Below are 19,144 nucleotides of genomic sequence, written 5' to 3'. Positions count from 1 at the left end.
CGATGGAAACGACTTAAATTAGCTGTTCAAGGGTAAAATGGAATGAAAAAAAGCCTTAATTAGGGTGGGGGGCACTTAAATTTGCTGCGCAACAGTAAAAATGGAAGTTCCAGAGGGTTACGTAACACGAGTCACCACTGTATACATACATTCTCCACAATTTTCATTTATCTAAATTGCCCATAAACTTATTTACAAGTGATTCCTAAAGTCCAGCTAACGTTTTGATTTGCGTACAATAATCTCATAGGTAAATTAAAAAATTTTCCAAATCTTTTTTAAAGTCCTTGTTTTCTTGATTCCTGAGTCTCGCGGCTAATTTTGCCATTTCGGCAGAGTCCAGCAGTTTGGCTTGCCAATCTTCCCTAGTTGGGATTATTGCACCTTTCCATCGTTGGGATAATAACATCTGTGCAGCTGTTGTCGCATACATAGTCTTTCCTGGTCTTTTGGGATCTCAGTACCTGTAATTCCAAATAAATAAGCTTCTAGGTTCTTAACAAATTTTATTTTAGACATTTTTTAAAAATTCATTATATACCATTTACCCAAATGATACTGGAATGTGGAATGTGGAGTTAACCAGGGCTATTGACTGTTTGGCTCCGAAGCGCCCTCTCCGATTGCATGGAGCCCGGGCAGCCCCGTGGTTTTCCACGGATCTGAGGGTAATGAAACAATCATTGAGATGGCTAGAGCACCGGTGGCGGATAACTCATTCCGAATCTGACCGGACACAGGTTAGAGCTCAGCGTCGAGCCTACCAAGTGGCGATAGCGACAGCGAAGAAGACTTTCTTTGCCGCCTCTATTGCATCTGCAGAAAACAGCAGCAGGAGACTTTTTCAGGTGGTTCACAATTTAGCGGAACCACCTGCGACATCGGGGCCCAGTACGGGCCACATGATCTCCTGTAATGATTTCGCAAAGTTTTTTGCAGAAAAAATCGCTCAGATTCGGGAAGAAGTAGACTCCACCGTGGGAGCAGGGCCAGGGTGGGAGAGTGCTAGAGTCCTGTCTAGTCAAGTTGTGTGGGATCAATTCCAATCTGTTACCTCTGAGGATGTGGACAGGCTGCTTGGACGAGTGAAACCAACCACCTGTCTCCTTGATCCTTGCCAATCCTGGCTTATAAAAGCTAGCCGGGAAGGACTGAGCGATGGGCTTCGTGGGGTGGTGAATGCTTCCCTCCGTAAGGGAGCCTTCCCAGACCCGCAGAAAGAGGCGGTTATTAAACCGCTTCTTAAAAAACCATCTTTAGATGCGGCCACGATGGCCAATTATCGCCCAGTCTCAAATCTTCCATTCTTGGGCAAGGTGATTGAGCGAGTGGTTGCTGAACAACTCCAGGCACGCCTGGAAGAAGCGGACCATTTGGATCCCTTCCAGTCGGGATTCAGGCCTCATCATGGGACTGAAACTGCCTTTGTCGCACTGGTTGATGATCTCCGGCGGGCTAGGGACAAAAGTGAGAGCTGTTTCGTAGTTCTGCTGGCTCTCTCAGCGGCGTTTGATACCATTGACCATAACATCTTTCTGGACCGTCTTGAGGGGCTGGGAACTGGGGGCACTGTCATACAGTGGTTCCGCTCCTTCCTCCTGGGCCGTGTTCAGAAAGTGGCGGTGGGGGGATGAGTGTTCAGACCCCTGGGCTCTCACTTGTGGGGTGCCTCAGGGTTCTGTCCTCTCCCCCATGCTTTTCAACATTTACATGCAGCCACTGGGAGAGATCATCAGGAGGTTTGGGCTGGGTGTTCATCAGTATGCGGGTGATACCCAGCTCTACCTCTCTTTTAAATCAGAACCAGTGAAGGCAGTGAAGGTCCTGTGTGAGTGTCTGGAGGCGGTTGGAGGATGGATGGCGGCTAACAGATTGAGGTTGAATCCTGACAAGACAGAAGTACTGTTTTTGGGGGGACAGGAGGCGGGCAGGTGTGGAGGATTCCCTGGTCCTAAATGGGGTAACTGTGCCCCTGAAGGACCAGGTGCACAGCCTGGGAGTCATTTTGGACTCACAGCTGTCCATGGAGGCACAGGCCAAATCTGTATCCAGGGCAGCTGTTTACCAGCTCCATCTGGTAGGTAGGCTGAGACCTTATCTGCCTGCAGACTGTCTCAGGCATGCTCTGGTTATCTCCCGCTTGGACTACTGCAATGCGCTCTACGTGGGGCTACCTTTGAAGGTGACCCGGAAACTACAACTAATCCAGAACGCGGTAGCTAGACTGGTGACTGGGAGCGGCCACCGAGACCATATAACACCGGTCTTGAAAGACCTACATTGGCTGCCAGTACATTTCCGAGCACAATTCAAAGTGTTGGTGCTGACCTTTAAAGCCCTAAACGGCCTCAGTCCAGTATATCTGAAGGAGCGCCTCCTCCCCCATCTTTCTGCCCAGACATTGAGGTCCAGTTCCGAGGGCCTTCTGGCGGTTCCCTCACTGTGAGAGGCCAAGTTACAGGGAACCAGGCAGAGAGCCTTCTCGGTAGTGGTGCCCGCCCTATGGAACGCCCTCCCATCAGATGTCAAAGCGATAAACAATTACCTAACATTCAGAAGACATCTGAAGGCAGCCCTGTTCAGGGAAGTTTTTAATATGTGACATTTTAGTGTATTTTTCATCTTTGTTGGAAGCCGCCCAGAGTGGCTGGGGAAACCCAGCCAGATGGGCGGGGTACAAATAATAAATTATTATTATTATTATTAGATATTTGAACTTACTAGGAGTCAAATACCATCAGTACATCATTTTCATGTAGTTTTCTTTCAATGAACAGCAAGCTGTGAATTTCAGATTTGTTTTCCAAAGCCTCTCCCAATCTGCCATTTGTATGTTATATCCTAAGTCCCTTTCCCATTTAGTCATATCTGATTTGACCTGTTCATCCTTTGTATACGTTCTAGGAGCAAGTTATACATTTTAGAGAGATCTTTTTATGTTACTTCCTAAGAGTTCTTTTTGAAATTGTGATGTCTCATAACTAAAACCTTTCTATTTGTCTATTTTAAAGATATCATTTAGTTGATGGTACTGTAACCAGTCAGTTACAGCTTTCCTTATCTCTTCAAAATCTTTTAATTTCAGTTGGTTTTCAACTTCAGTTAACAGCTCTGTATAAGTCTGCCAGTTACTTCTCATATTCAATTTTTTTCAGAGATATTGCTTCCAAGGGAGAAAGCCACCAGGGTGTTTTTTACTCAAGCAAATTTTTATACTTCTCCCATACCCTAAAAATTGATTTTCTTACTATATGATTCTGAAAAGCTCTATGCACCTTGGCCTTTTCCTACCATAAATATGCATGCTATCCATTATTCGTGTCCTTCCAGGTCTGAAATACAGTATCTGTGTTTTCCAATGTAATCCATTCCCGGTTCTAGCAGATACAGGATATTTCATAATAAAGTTTCAAACCCGGCAGGGCAAAACCTCCTCTCTCTCTTACATCTGTTAATAATTTATTTTTAATTCTTGATTTTGTCCCTTGGATAGCTTCAAAAAGAGGATTAGACTGATGTCTGTGCTCTGCCCTCACGGTCCTAGGCAATAATGCTTCTTGATACTAGTTCCTGGAAAGCACAGGATGGCAGGGGGCGCTTGTACTCAAATCCTGCTTGCTGGATTCCCACAGGCATCTGGCCACTGTGAGAACAGGATACTGCACTATGTGGGCTTTTGCCCAATCGAGCAAGCTCTTCTTATGTTCTGATACAGGCATCCCCAAACTTGGCCCTCCAGATGTTTTGGGACTACAACGTCCATCATCCCTAGCTAATAGGAACAGTGGTCAGGGCTGATGGGATTTGTAGTCCCAAAACATTTGAAGGACCAAGTTTGGGGATGCCTGTTCTAAGATTGCAATATTCTTACAGTTACATGTGGCAAAGTAACACAAAAGTTTGACTTCTTAGTCATAGGAGAGACTGCTATTTGAGCCTGTGATCATTTCCTCCCTGGAAAAAGAGAAATACTGTGGTACCTCAGGTTACATACGCTTCAGGTTACATACACTTCAGGTTACAGAACTTTTCTTCAGGATGAGAACAGAAATAGTGCTCTGGTGGCGCAGCAGCAGCAGAAGGCCCCATTAGCTAAAGTGCTGCTTCAGGTTAAAAACAGTTTCAGGTTAAGAACTGTCAGCATCGCCCTAGAGCCAGTGCACCAACTGGACTCTTGCACCTCAACCCCGACTGGGCTAGGCGAGCTGGGTAGCACCGCCAGAGACCTCCTTTCCACAGGAAACGGTCACAGTGCTGTGGACTCACAGCTTAGAGCTGAGAGCACCGGATTCACTGTCTCAATAATACAGTCGTTGCGCAGCAGAGTTTTGCAGAGTCTTGCAGAGTATAAACCACTCGGAGAGCAGCTCTGTAGAATATCTTCCTTTTATTCTGTAACTACAACTATGATACAAAACTATATACAGAGCTGAATATTCTAAGCATAAATCAATGCTACACTGAGAGTCTGCAGCTGCTCTTAGCAGCAATCTTATCTCTAGGATCTCTAACACTCTCACTCTCTCCGATACACTGACTGACTGACTCTCTCTCACGCACACACAGATATGTTGCTGGGCAGAATAAGTAAATAGGCAGGACACGCCTCCTCTTCTCTGTGGAGAGTCAGCAGAGACCATCAGGAGATGGTCAGGAGATTCTTGGGTATGGGAGGGGTGAAATCTCCTCATCCTCCCCCATTTCATCCGACCATTTCAAGAATCTTTAACATAACTGCAATTTACACATACACTCCAAAAGTTGTTCTTTGCTTACAACCTTGGTTAACATATTTGCAGGTATCTCTCTTCCTGCCATATAAAACACCTTTACAATACCATTTTGAATAAGCAGCTTCTGGAAAAATCTTCACACACATTTCTTCCTCTCCTATACAAATTGACATCTCTAATTAGGCAGATTTGAACAAACCATTTTCAGAACTCAAATGCACGCTTTCCTTCAAATATCAGGTAAGGAAATAAATAAAGCGTTTTGTGCTATTACTCTCAGCACACTTCATGCTAGGTTTGAAAACTCCACCAGAGTTGCTTGTGACCGCAGTCTTTGCAAACTCTTCAGAAAACCTTTTCGGTGGTACACCCTTGGTTGTTCTCTCGGACCTGCGCAGAACTCTTTGATCCTCTTGTTCTGGTGCTTCCTCCTCTTTAGGAGAATGGGGAGCTAAAGTATATGAAGCTGCTAAGTCTGAGTCAGTGTCAGACTCACCTGAGGCTTTTGGGCTCTGATAATCTGTGCCATCATCTGGAACTACATTGGCATCACTGAAACCTGGTGGGATAAGTCCCACGATTGGAATGTAATAATGGGGGGATACAATCTATTTCAGAGAAACAGACCAGACAAGAAAGGAGGAGGAGTGGCGTTATATGTCAGGGATGTGTATACCTGTGAAGAGATCCAAGATTTAGATCCTCAAAGCCAAAGTGAGAGCATTTGGGTCAAAATTAAGGGAGAGAAGAATAACAGAGACCTCATTGTGGGAGTTTACTATAGATCCCCAAGCCAAACGGAGGACATAGATGATGCCTTCCTGGAACAGATGGCCAAGCATGCAAAAGGAAGGGAGATAGTAGTAATGGGGGACTTCAATTACCCGGATATTTGTTGGACGTCAAACTCAGCCAAGAGCATAAGGTCAAACAGATTCCTCACTGGCCTTGCAGACAACTTCATTGTCCAGAAAGTGGGAGAAGCAACAAGAGGAACAGCCATTTTAGATCTGGTCCTAACCAATGTTGATGACCTGGTTAGTGGGGTAGAAGTGGAAGGATCATTAGGCGCGAGTGATCATGCTCTTCTGAAGTTTACTATACAGCGGAAAGGAGCAGCCAAGCATACTAGGACTCAATTTCTTGACTTTAAGAAAGCCAACTTCATAAAACTTAGGGAAGTGCTGGGTGAGATCCCATGGACAGTAATACTAAAAGGAAAGGGAGTTCATGATGGCTGGGAGTTTGTTAAGAGGGAGATAGTAAAAGCACAATGTCAGGCAATACCAATGAGACGGAAACATGGAAGGTGCCTAAAGAAGCCAGGGTGGCTATCTAAAGAACTTTTAACTGAGTTAAGATTAAAAAAGGATGTGTACAAAAAATGGAAAAGGGGGGAAACCACCAAAGAGGAATTCAAACAAATAGCCAGCACGTGTAGACACAAAGTCAGAAAAGCTAAAGCACAGAATGAACTCAGGCTTGCTAGAGAGGTTAAAAGCAACAAAAAAGGCTTTTATGGGTATGTTCGTAGCAAAAGGAAGAACAAAGAAACAGTGGGGTCACTCAGAGGAACAGATGGTGAAATGCAAACAGGGGACACAGAAAGGGCTGAACTCCTCAATGCCTTCTTTGCCTCAGTCTTCCCCGATAAAGAAAACAATGCCCGACCTGAAGAATTTGGAGCAAATGATTCAGCAAAGGAAACACAGCCCAGAATAACTAAGGAGATAGTACAAGAATATTTGGCTAGTTTAGATGTATTCAAGTCTCCAGGGCCAGATGAACTGCATCCAAGAGTATTAAAAGAACTGGCAGATGTGATCTCAAAACCACTGGCAGTCATCTTTGAGAATTCCTGGAGAACAGGCGAAGTCCCGGGAGACTGGAGGAGGGCAAATGTTGTCCCTATTTTCAAAAAGGGGAAAAGAGAGGACCCAAATAATTACCGCCCAGTTAGTCTGACATCAATACCAGGGAAGATTCTGGAGCAGATCATTAAGCAAACAGTCTGTGAGCACCTAGAAAGGAATGCTGTGATCACCAATAGTCAGCATGGATTTCTGAAAAATAGGTCATGTCAGACTAACCTGATCTCGTTTTTTGACAGAATTACAAGCCTGGTAGATGAAGGGAACGCAGTGGATGTAGCCTACCTTGATTTCAGCAAGGCATTTGACAAGGTGCCCCATGATATTCTTGTAAAGAAGCTGGTAAAATGCGGTCTTGACTATGCTACCACTCAGTGGATTTGTAACTGGCTGACTGACCGAACCCAAAGGGTGCTCATCAATGGTTCCTCTTCATCCTGGAGAAGAGTGACTAGTGGGGTGCCACAGGGTTCTGTCTTGGGCCCGGTCTTATTCAACATCTTTATCAACGACTTGGATGATGGACTCAAGGGCATCCTGATCAAATTTGCAGATGACACCAAACTGGGAGGGGTGGCTAACACCCCAGAGGACAGGATCACACTTCAAAACGACCTTGACAAATTAGAGAACTGGGCCAAAACAAACAAGATGAATTTTAACAGGGAGAAATGTAAAGTATTGCACTTGGGCAAAAAAAATGAGAGGCACAAATACAAGATGGGTGACACCTGGCTTGAGAGCAGTACATGTGAAAAGGATCTAGGAGTCTTGGTTGACCACAAACTTGACATGAGCCAACAGTGTGACGCGGCAGCCAAAAAAGCCAATGCAATTCTGGGCTGCATCAATAGGAGTATAGCATCTAGATCAAGGGAAGTAATAGTGCCACTGTATTCTGCTCTGGTCAGACCACACCTGGAGTACTGTGTCCAGTTCTGGGCACCACAATTCAAGAAGGACACTGACAAACTGGAACGTGTCCAGAGGAGGGCAACCAAAATGGTCAAAGGCCTGGAAACGATGCCTTACGAGGAACGGCTAAGGGAGCTGGGCATGTTTAGCCTGGAGAAGAGGAGGTTAAGGGGTGATATGATAGCCATGTTCAAATATATAAAAGGATGTCACATAGAGGAGGGAGAAAGGTTGTTTTCTGCTGCTCCAGAGAAGCGGACACGGAGCAATGGATCCAAACTACAAGAAGGAAGATTCCACCTAAACATTAGGAAGAACTTCCTGACAGTAAGAGCTGTTCGACAGTGGAATTTGCTGCCAAGGAGTGTGGTGGAGTCTCCTTCTTTGGAGGTCTTTAAGCAGAGGCTTGACAACCATATGTCAGGAGTGCTCTGATGGTGTTTCCTGCTTGGCAGGGGGTTGGACTCAATGGCCCTTGTGGTCTCTTCCAACTCTATGATTCTATGATTTATCACCACCAACAACACTTACCTCCCTCTTAACCTTCTTTGCCCCTTTAGCACCATCATCACAAATGGGATGGCACTGAAAAACGCCAACTCTGTCCCATTGTGGATTGTCATCAATACTCCTGGTCAGCCTTATAGTTTTCGTGTCTGTGATCAGAACACGATAAGACCCTTTCTCATATCCTAGGAAAACACCATGTTCTCCACGCTTGCTCAGTTTGTCACCTTGCGAGGTGTGCACCCAAACCTCCGAACCAAAAATTTTAAAATGCTTTACACATGGCTTTCTTCCGTGAAGCATCTCATATGGGGTGCAATTTATACTAGACTGGTATCTCCTGTTATACACGTGACAGAAAAATGAAAGAGCTTCAGCCCAATAGGGATTGGGCAGCCCCGAATCATGTAACAGCGTTCTGATTCCTTGCTGCAGGGTCTGGTTCACTCTCTCACATAAACCATTCTGCCAGGGTAATCTGGGCGTGGCGGTCCTATGCTCAATGCCCTGTTCAGAAAGAAAACTCTCAAACTCTTCTGAACAAAACTCTCCACCCCTGTCTGTGAAAAGAAAATGTACATTCTCATTATGTACATTTCTGAGCCATTTACAAAACTGGCGAAACTTGGTAAAGGCTTCAGACTTTTTCTGCAGCATATAGATCCAAACATATTTTGAATAGGAGTCTATCAGAACCATGAAAAACCTTGAATTGCCTCTAGAGAGCGCTAGAGGCCCCACTAAGTCTGCATGAATGACTTCATATGGTTTCTTGGCCTCTCTCCCAGACTCTGTACCTTTGGGAGCTTGCCTTGCCTTACTCTCAGCACAAGAAACACATTTCATGTGGTAGGGACATTCTTTCAACTTCATGCCCTGAACCATATAAGGCATATTTGCCACAGCCTGGAAATCCAAATGAGCATAAATACGGTGATAATAATGAATACATTGGTCATGCAACTTCTCATTCTTATCCACAGATAAATTGCAACACTCTTTCTCAGTTGCTTCTGCAGTGCCTGTACCTGAAACAAAAGGCAATTGGTACAATCCATTTACACATTTTGCATACAAAATGAGCTTGCCATCTCTAAGAATTTCACAGCGAGATTTAGCAAACACCACCTTAAACCCTTGACGATCAAGCTGGGAAACACTCAACAAATTGTCCTGAATATCAGGCGCATACAGGACATTCTTAATAGTTGCATTCAGGCTCTTTAAGAACACAGTTCCCTGAGCCACACTCGTGAGAACTGTCCCATCTGCTTGATGAATTTCTTTCTCTTGCTTCTCAAGCTGAACAAAGATTCTTATCTTTGGCCACGTGGTTTGAACAGCCAGAGTCGACCACGAAGAAACTCTGCCCACGTTGACTGGAACAGCGAGAGATCAAGGCCTTTGAAGTAGCAGGTGCTTGGGGATTTCTTCCTCCTCCCCCTCTGCCTCTGAAGTTTCCCTTCTTCTTTGAAGACTTCTTGCACTGGAAACTCAAATGGCCTTGTGCTCCACATGAAAAGCACCGCTTCAATTTCAAAGCTTTAACAGCAGCAGTTTCACTTTCACTTTCCCCTGCTGAAGATTCAGGCACATTTTCAAGCATATTTTTAACAGCACAGTTTTCCCGGCTTTCTTTAACAGCCTCTCTGCGATCCCACTCATTCAGAAGCACGCTAGACACATAATCTTCTGTTAGCCGGTCAGAAGGCATTGTAGAAATCTGGGCAGCCACTCCATCATAAGACTCATCTAGGCTATTGATCATTAGCATTGCAAACACAGCCTCTGAAATAACCAGGTCTCGCTGAACAAGGTCCTGTCTGAGACGTTTTAATTGAGACGGATGGCTAGGCAAATCACCACCTTTCTCCAACTGCAGCCTGCACAGCTTCTTAAAGAAAATCACACTGCAACCAGCATTCTGCCTCAGATGCATATCTCTCAACTTATGCCAAACAGCTTGTGCAGTCTCTTGACCCTCTAAGTTCACCAGCAAGTGGTCTGAAACACTCAAAATAATTGTCCCTCGGGCTTTCATATCTGCAGCATGCCATTCAGCCCAATTATCTGCATCCTTATCTGGAGGGTCATCTTCTATCGTGTGAAATAGCTTTTCCCTCTGTGAAAGCGCTTTCATCTTTACTTGCCAAATTGCATAAGTTTCAGGCGTAAGGAGGGGAAAGGACAGAGCCATCTGGCCAGAATGTGCACAGGCCATGTCTGCTATTACTTAGAGCAAGACACTTCCCTCGTGCAACACAGATAAAGCCTTGACTCCTTCAGCCACTCTCTCTCCCACTCAGAGCGCAATTAACAGGCAAACAGGGATGCTATCTTCTTCCTTTGGCAGTCAGCAACATACCTCCATAAATCAAGCAGCAGCAACAGCGGCAGCGGCAGCTTGAATACTCTGCTCCAAAACAGCTCTGCTTCTGGGCACCGCAAATCAGTCCAGCATGCAGCGTCCGTTCCACCGTCCGGCAATCGGCAACAGAAACCTCTGGCGACTGGGACGACTGGGACGCTTGGGATGACTGGAACAACGCCAGGTCAGACGACTGGAACAACGACTGGGCCCATAACCGATGTCAGCATCGCCCTAGAGCCAGTGCACCAACTGGACTCTTGCACCTCAACCCCGACTGGGCTAGGCGAGCTGGGTAGCACCGCCAGAGACCTCCTTTCCACAGGAAACGGTCACAGTGCTGTGGACTCACAGCTTAGAGCTGAGAGCACCGGATTCACTGTCTCAATAATACAGTCATTGCGCAGCAGAGTTTTGCAGAGTCTTGCAGAGTATAAACCACTCGGAGAGCAGCTCTGTAGAATATCTTCCTTTTATTCTGTAACTACAACTATGATACAAAACTATATACAGAGCTGAATATTCTAAGCATAAATCAATGCTACACTGAGAGTCTGCAGCTGCTCTTAGCAGCAATCTTATCTCTAGGATCTCTAACACTCTCACACTCTCCGATACACTGACTGACTGACTCTCACACACACACAGATATGTTGCTGGGCAGAATAAGTAAATAGGCAGGACACGCCTCCTCTTCTCTGTGGAGAGTCAGCAGAGACCATCAGGAGATGGTCAGGAGATTCTTGGGTATGGGAGGGGTGAAATACTGCTATTTGAGCCTGTGATCATTTCCTCCCTGGAAAAAGAGAAATACTGTGGTACCTCAGGTTACATACGCTTCAGGTTACATACACTTCAGGTTACAGACTCTGCTCACCCAGAAATAGTGCTTCAGGTTAAGAACTTTTCTTCAGGATGAGAACAGAAATAGTGCTCTGGTGGCGCAGCAGCAGCAGAAGGCCCCATTAGCTAAAGTGCTGCTTCAGGTTAAAAACATTTTCAGGTTAAGAACGGACCTCCGGAACGAATTAAGTACTTAACCCGAGGTACCACTGTACAGAGATGTGTCTAAGAAGCCAGTTCCACCATAAATTATAAAATAATGCAGCTTATTGAGCCAGTGTGGTGTAGTGGTTAAGAGCGGTAGTCACGTAATCTGGGGAACCGGGTTCGTGTCTCCGCTCCTCCACAAGCAGCTGCTGGGTGACCTTGGGCCAGTCACACTTCTCTGAAGTCTCTCAGCCCCACTCACCTCACAGAGTGTTTGTTGTGGGGGAGGAAGGGAAAGGAGATTGTTAGCCGCTTTGAGACTCCTGAAGGGGAGTGAAAGGCGGGATATCAAATCCAAACTCTTCTTCTTCTTCTTCTTCTTCTTATTAAGTGTGAATGGAGTGATCATGTGTTTTTCTTGACATTATCTCACCTGCATTCCTAAAGTATGAAACATAAGAAAGGACAGTGGAGAAAGGAGTAGATAGGTAGCCGTGTTGGTCTGCCATAGTCAAAATAAAAAAAATTCCTTCCAGTAGCACCTTAAAGTCCAACTAAGTTAGTTCTTGGTATGAGCTTTCGTGTGCATGCACACGAAATCGTATCTTGGTATGAGCTTTCGTGTGCATGCACACATCGTATCTGAAGAAGTGTGCATGCACACGAAAGCTCATACCAAGAACTAACTTAGTTGGTCTTTAAGGTGCTAGTGGAGAAAGGAGACAGTGTTAAAATAAGAGAAGGGGCATACTGGGACTGACATGTGTTCAGTTCCTTTCTTGGCTTTATTGTAAGTCTTAACAGGATTCTCTTCCCCCTCCCCCCTCCTAAACAGGTGAGGAAGATGATGGCCAGAATTCTATGGAGCCATCTGTGAATTCATTGGGAAGAACAAAGAAACAGTTTAAATGCATGGAATGTGGGATGTTGTTTATTCACAGTGGAAGACTGAGGACACATCAACGAATTCACACAGGGGAGAAACCATTTGAATGTATTGAATGTGGAAAGAGCTTCAATAATAGTGGAAACCTTAGACAACATCAACAAACTCACACGGGGGAGAAACCATTTGAATGTATTCAATGTGGAAAGTGCTTCAGTCGATATGGAACACTTAGAATACACCAACGAACTCACACAGGGGAGAAACCATTTAAATGTATTGAATGTGGAAAGAGCTTCAGTGAAAGTGGAGACCTTAGAAAACATCAACGAACTCACACGGGGGAGAAACCATTTAAATGTATTGAATGTGGAAAGAGCTTCAATAATAGTGGAAACCTTAGACAACATCAACAAACTCACACGGGGGAGAAACCATTTAAATGTATTGAATGTGGAAAGAGCTTCAGTGAAAGTGGAGCACTAAGAAAACATCAACAAACTCACACGGGGGAGAAACCATTTAAATGTATTGAATGTGGAAAGAGCTTCAATAATAGTGGAAACCTTAGACAACATCAACTAACTCACACGGGGGAGAAACCATTTGAATGTATTCAATGTGGAAAGTGCTTCAGTCGATATGGAACACTTAGAATGCACCAACGAACTCACACAGGGGAGAAACCATTTAAATGTATTGAATGTGGAAAGAGCTTCAGTGGAAGTGGAGACCTTAGAAAACATCAACGAATTCACACAGGGGAGAAACCATTTGAATGTATTGAATGTGGAAAGAGCTTCAATAATAGTGGAAACCTTAGACAACATCAACAAACTCACACGGGGGAGAAACCATTTGAATGTATTCAATGTGGAAAGTGCTTCAGTCGATATGGAACACTTAGAATGCACCAACGAACTCACACAGGGGAGAAACCATTTAAATGTATTGAATGTGGAAAGAGCTTCAGTGGAAGTGGAGACCTTAGAAAACATCAACGAATTCACACAGGGGAGAAACCATTTGAATGTATTGAATGTGGAAAGAGCTTCAATAATAGTGGAAACCTTAGACAACATCAACAAACTCACACGGGGGAGAAACCATTTGAATGTATTCAATGTGGAAAGTGCTTCAGTCGATATGGAACACTTAGAATACACCAACGAACTCACACAGGGGAGAAACCATTTAAATGTATTGAATGTGGAAAGAGCTTCAGTGAAAGTGGAGACCTTAGAAAACATCAACGAACTCACACGGGGGAGAAACCATTTAAATGTATTGAATGTGGAAAGAGCTTCAATAATAGTGGAAACCTTAGACAACATCAACAAACTCACACGGGGGAGAAACCATTTAAATGTATTGAATGTGGAAAGAGCTTCAGTGAAAGTGGAGACCTTAGAAAACATCAACGAATTCACACAGGGGAGAAACCATTTGAATGTATTGAATGTGGAAAGAGCTTCAATAATAGTGGAAACCTTAGACAACATCAACAAACTCACACGGGGGAGAAACCATTTGAATGTATTAAATGTGGAAAGTGCTTCAGTCGATATGGAACACTTAGAATGCACCAACCAACTCACACAGGGGAGAAACCATTTAAATGTATTGAATGTGGAAAGAGCTTCAGTGGAAGTGGAGACCTTAGAAAACATCAACGAATTCACACAGGGGAGAAACCATTTGAATGTATTGAATGTGGAAAGAGCTTCAATAATAGTGGAAACCTTAGACAACATCAACAAACTCACACGGGGGAGAAACCATTTAAATGTATTGAATGTGGAAAGAGCTTCAGTGAAAGTGGAGCACTAAGAAAACATCAACAAAGTCACACGGGGGAGAAACCATTTGAATGTATTCAATGTGGAAAGTGCTTCAGTCGATATGGAACACTTAGAATGCACCAACGAACTCACACAGGGGAGAAACCATTTAAATGTATTGAATGTGGAAAGAGCTTCAGTGGAAGTGGAGACCTTAGAAAACATCAACGAACTCACACGGGGGAGAAACCATTTAAATGTATTGAATGTGGAAAGAGCTTCAGTGAAAGTGGAGCACTAAGAAAACATCAACAAACTCACACGGGGGAGAAACCATTTAAATGTATTGAATGTGGAAAGAGCTTCAATAATATTGGAAACCTTAGACAACATCAACAAACTCACATGGGGGAGAAACCATTTAAATGTATTGAATGTGGAAAGAGCTTCAATAATAGTGGAAACCTTAGACAACATCAACAAACTCACACGGGGGAGAAACCATTTAAATGTATTGAATGTGGAAACTGCTTCAGTCAAAATGGAACACTTAGAAGACACCAACGAACTCACACGGGGGAGAAACCATTTGAATGTATTGAATGTGGAAAGTGCTTCAGTCTATATGGAACACTTAGAATGCACCAACGAACTCACACAGGGGAGAAACCATTTAAATGTATTGAATGTGGAAAGAGCTTCAGTGAAAGTGGAGCACTAAGAAAACATCAACAAACACACACGGGGGAGAAACCATTTAAATGTATTGAATGTGGAAAGAGCTTCAGTAGAAGTGAACTCCTTAGAATACACCAACGAACTCACACGGGGGAGAAACCATTTAAATGTATTGAATGTGGAAAGAGCTTCAGTCACAATGGACACCTTCGAAGCCATCAACGAACTCACACAGGGGAGAAACCATTTAAATGTATTGAATGTGGAAAGAGCTTCAGTCACAATGGACACCTTAGAAGCCATCAACGAACTCACACAGGGGAGAAACCATTTAAATGTATTGAATGTATTGAATGTGGAAAGAGCTTCAGTAGAAGTGAACTCCTTAGAATACACCAACAAACTCACACGGGGGAGAAACCATTTCAATGTATTGAATGTGGAAAGAGCTTCAGTGAAAGTGGAGCACTAAGAAAACACCAACGAACTCACACGGGGGAGAAACCATTTAAATGTATTGAATGTGGAAAGAGCTTCAGTCACAATGGACACCTTAGAAGCCATCAACGAACTCACACGGGGGAGAAACCATTTGAATGTATTCAATGTGGAAAGTGCTTCAGTCGATATGGAACACTTAAAATGCACCAACGAACTCACACAGGGGAGAAACCATTTAAATGTATTTAATGTGGAAAGAGCTTCAGTGAAAGTGGAGCACTAAGAAAACATCAACAAACTCACACGGGGGAGAAACCATTTAAATGCATTGAATGTGGAAAGAGCTTCAATAATAGTGGAAACCTTAGACAACATCAACAAACTCACACGGGGGAGAAACCATTTGAATGTATTCAATGTGGAAAGTGCTTCAGTCGATATGGAACACTTAGAATACACCAACAAACTCACACGGGGGAGAAACCATTTAAATGTATTTAATGTGGAAAGAGCTTCAGTGAAAGTGGAGCACAAAAAAACATCAACAAACTCACACGGGGGAGAAACCATTTAAATGTATTGAATGTGGAAAGTGCTTCAGTGAAAATGGAACACTTAGAATACACCAACGAACTCACACAGGGCAGACATCATTTAAATGTATTGAATGTGGAAAGAGCGTCAGTGAAAGTGGACAGCTTAGAAGACACCAACAAACTCACACAGGGGAGAAACCATTTAAATGTATTGAATGTGGACAGAGCTTCAGTGAAAGTGGATCACTAAGAAAACATCAACAAACTCACATGGGGGAGAAACCATTCAATTCAATTCAAATCCTTTATTAGGCATAACACACCACACATTGTCAAACAAGCATCATATACAGACTGTATAAAACAGGGAGCAGAACTGGGGAATATTGTTTTCTTTGTTATAGGTGGTTCCGTAGGTCCCAGTTCCTCAGGCGATAGCAATAGCCTTAGTATCCACTCACTGTTGGATAAAGGTTTTGTGGTATAAGTTGCATAGTTAAATTCCCTGGTGACAGGTGTGGCTAGGAGGGTAATAGATTTCCTTATGGATGCTAGTCTTTCAATTAGTACGTCCTGAGCTTTATGTATTTGTTCAATAGTTGCTATGAAGCGGTTTTCCTTCTCTGTGCTGGAGCTTTCGTCTGGTACGTGATTTGGGGATAGGGTTTTAGGTCTTTTAGCCAGCTGGTTTGAGGCTTTATCTGCCTCTAATTGAAGCATCTTGAAGTTCTCGTCCATCATAGACATTGTCGGCTTTATTTTTATCTTATCAGTCTTGATTGTTTCGATGAGAGGGGTGGGAGTACCGGATACTTCGAATAGCCGAGTCACCTGCAATCCAACCCTTTGTAGCTTGTCCTTATTGTCTGAGACTAGTTTGGTTGTGTGCCAGTCTCTGAATGTTATCACAACTCTGTTTAGGTCCTTATCTGATGGCAGAAATTTAACATTAATGATATTTTCTGCTGGGACGAGCCCTCTAATGGCTAATTCAGTTTTCTTGAGAATATAGATTCTCTGTTGTGCTGGGGAAAGGAGATCTTTGTGCATGTGTACAGGTAGGATGATAAGTTTTTGTTTATTTAGAATTAGATTTCTGCTAGAGTGTGTTGTTTTAGGAATAGTTGCTTGCTTAGGGATCGGGTTTTCCCTTGATTTTCCCGTGGTTCCATTCGGGAGCGCTAGTTGCTCTGTTGAATTATGAAGCCTAGCCTTATGGAGTTCCTCTGTTGGATTGAATAGCCCAGCCTTATGGAGGTTTTTATTTGGGCTTTGGCTTTGGCTTTTATCAAGGGGTGGCAGAACTGGGTTAGCTGGGCTCATTGGATTTGAATTCTCTAATAGCTTAAATAGTCTTGTGAAAATAAAAAAAATCCTTCCTGTAGCACCTTAAAGACCAACTAAGTAGTTCTTGGTATAAGCTTTCGTGTGCAATATATAGAAGGATCTGGCAACTTCTGTTTCAGTGTATCTGAAGAAGTGTGCCTGCACACGAAAGCTTATACCAAGAACTACTTAGTTGGTCTTTAAGGTGCTACAGGAAGGAATTTTTTTATTTTGACTATGGCAGACCAACACGGCTACCCATCTGTAACTAGTCTTGTGAAGTTCACTTTCTTTGTTCGAGATGGGGGCTTTGTCTTCCTTCCCATTTTTACGTTCTTGGGCTTCTTCTCTTTATTCCTGGGACACTTCCTCTTTGAGAGGGGTTTCTTAGGGTCAATTAAATTTCCCTTCTGGTTTGCTTTAATCCTAGATGTTTTCCTTTTTTCCACATCATGTCGGGTTTTATTGTCCTTGATGTTATTGTTTAGTGTGCTAGAGAGAACTTTGTATGAATGCAAGTTGTCTATTCTCCTAGTTATTTCAGTCAGGGTGGTAAGTAGGCCCAAGCATTCTGAGAGGAAGTCTTTGATGTGTCCCAGTTCTCTGCCTATCTGCAACTTCTGTTCATTTAACAGATCATTATATAGTCCTGTTAGTATGTAGGGGAGGCATTCCAAGTCCAGATAGTGGGCTCTTGTGTCCTCCAGGTCCTCATTCGTCACAGTGAGAAACCCCATCTTGTCCCCGGGCCTGGGTCTTTGGGAGGGCTCATCTGTCTTAATTACTGGGTTTTCCTCTTGTGACTCTTGTTCCTGCTCCAGCCCTGGTTGATTCACTAAGGTTTCATCTTCTATGGCAACTTGTTTTATTTCCGTTGCCAGATTGACTCCCACCCCTTCTTCGTCTGTTTCCATAAGCTCCCCGTACCTGGTGCGGTCTATGGACCATTCGTGGGGGTGTCGTTTGTCAGCATTATTTATTTTGTCTGTTTTCGGTTTAAAATATTGTGAGATTTTCACCTGCCTTCCTCTTGTAGAGGGTTCAGCCGCTTTGGTGAGGGGGATTCCCAGCTCTTTATAGCTCTGTCTTGTGAGCACCATTCTCTAGGTTGAAAGCTTCCCTTATTGGGCACTTTGTTGTAGAAATAAAGGTAGAGTAAAGTTTGGAAAACCGGTATCCAGGCTGTTGGTTCAGGGAGCCTCCCAACCTTTCCCTCTTTAAGCCTTAACTTGGGGCGGAAGGGTATTCATGGGGGAGTTCTTGGACTTATCGAAGTTAGGCTGAATGGAGTTCAGCGGTTTCCTCTGCTTCTTTGGGTGTATTTCAAATCAATCCATCGTCCGGGAGCTCCAAGGCTGTAAATCCGTGTGGCTGTATCAGTAAACAGTGCGACGGTAAAACAATAAAACAATCAAAGAATAGACTAATTAAAACAAGGCGACAAGCCAGACAACCAATAGTCTTTAAAGTCCTTAAGGTGCAGTTTTGGGGTCGTGAAGAGGCTAAAACTAATAAAAACACTTAGTTGAAGTTGGAGGCTCTACTTAGGCTGCTACCTCCGTTGCCATCTTGGACTCCTCTGTGAATACACCAACGAACTCACACAGGAGAGAAACCATTTAAATGTATAGAATGTGGAAGGAGCTTCAGTCAAAATGGAAACCTTAGGAAACATCAACAAACTCACACGGGAGAAGCCATTTAAATGTACTGAATGTGGAAAGAATGTGGAAAGAGCTTCAGTCCATATTGACACCTTATAAGACACTGACTAACACATGGGGAAGAAACCATTTTAATGTATGGCATGTGGAAGGAGCTGCAGCAAAAGTAGAGCACTTAGAATACACCAACTAACTCATACAGGGGAGAAACCATTGGAACGTATTGAATGTGGGAAGAGCTTCAACAGGGAGGATAAACTTGCATTACACTGGCGAACTCCCACAGGGGAGAAGCTTAAGTCAATATGGAACCTTAGGAAACATCCGCTAACTCACATAGGGAAAACTAGATTTATGAAACGTGGAAGAATTTTCAGAGGGAGTGGAGTCCTTAATATTCATAAGATAATTCACACAGGCGGGAAACCAATTAAATGTATGGAGTTTT

General features: G+C 43.7%; 2 protein-coding genes across 2 annotated transcripts in view; both read left to right on the top strand.

Moving 5' to 3' along the window:
• LOC309523466 (uncharacterized protein) overlaps positions 1-19,144 on the top strand; it is a 50,750-nt gene that overhangs the window by 29,661 nt on the left and 1,945 nt on the right. The window lies entirely within an intron of this gene.
• Positions 14,439-19,127, top strand: LOC309523560 (uncharacterized protein). Its single transcript, XM_082207470.1, has 2 exons — positions 14,439-15,343; positions 18,674-19,127. Exons 1-2 carry the CDS (start codon positions 14,457-14,459, stop codon positions 18,735-18,737), a joined length of 951 nt encoding a protein of 316 aa, XP_082063596.1. The 5' UTR covers positions 14,439-14,456; the 3' UTR covers positions 18,738-19,127.

The sequence above is a fragment of the Podarcis vaucheri genome, assembly GCF_965113315.1.
Source record: "Podarcis vaucheri genome assembly, chromosome: 2".
NCBI classification, from domain to species: domain Eukaryota; kingdom Metazoa; phylum Chordata; class Lepidosauria; order Squamata; family Lacertidae; genus Podarcis; species Podarcis vaucheri.
Note: the sequence above shows the minus strand (reverse complement) of the source record. Positions and strands in the feature narration are given on the sequence as shown.

Bases quoted from the DNA above. Each gene is read 5' to 3' on its own strand.
- LOC309523560 (XM_082207470.1), top strand. From the start codon at position 14,457: ATGGGGGAGAAACCATTTAAATGTATTGAATGTGGAAAGAGCTTCAAT. The intron at 15,344-18,673 runs GTGCTTCAGTCG...AGAATGTGGAAG, and splicing joins GAATGTATTCAATGTGGAAA to GAGCTTCAGTCAAAATGGAA.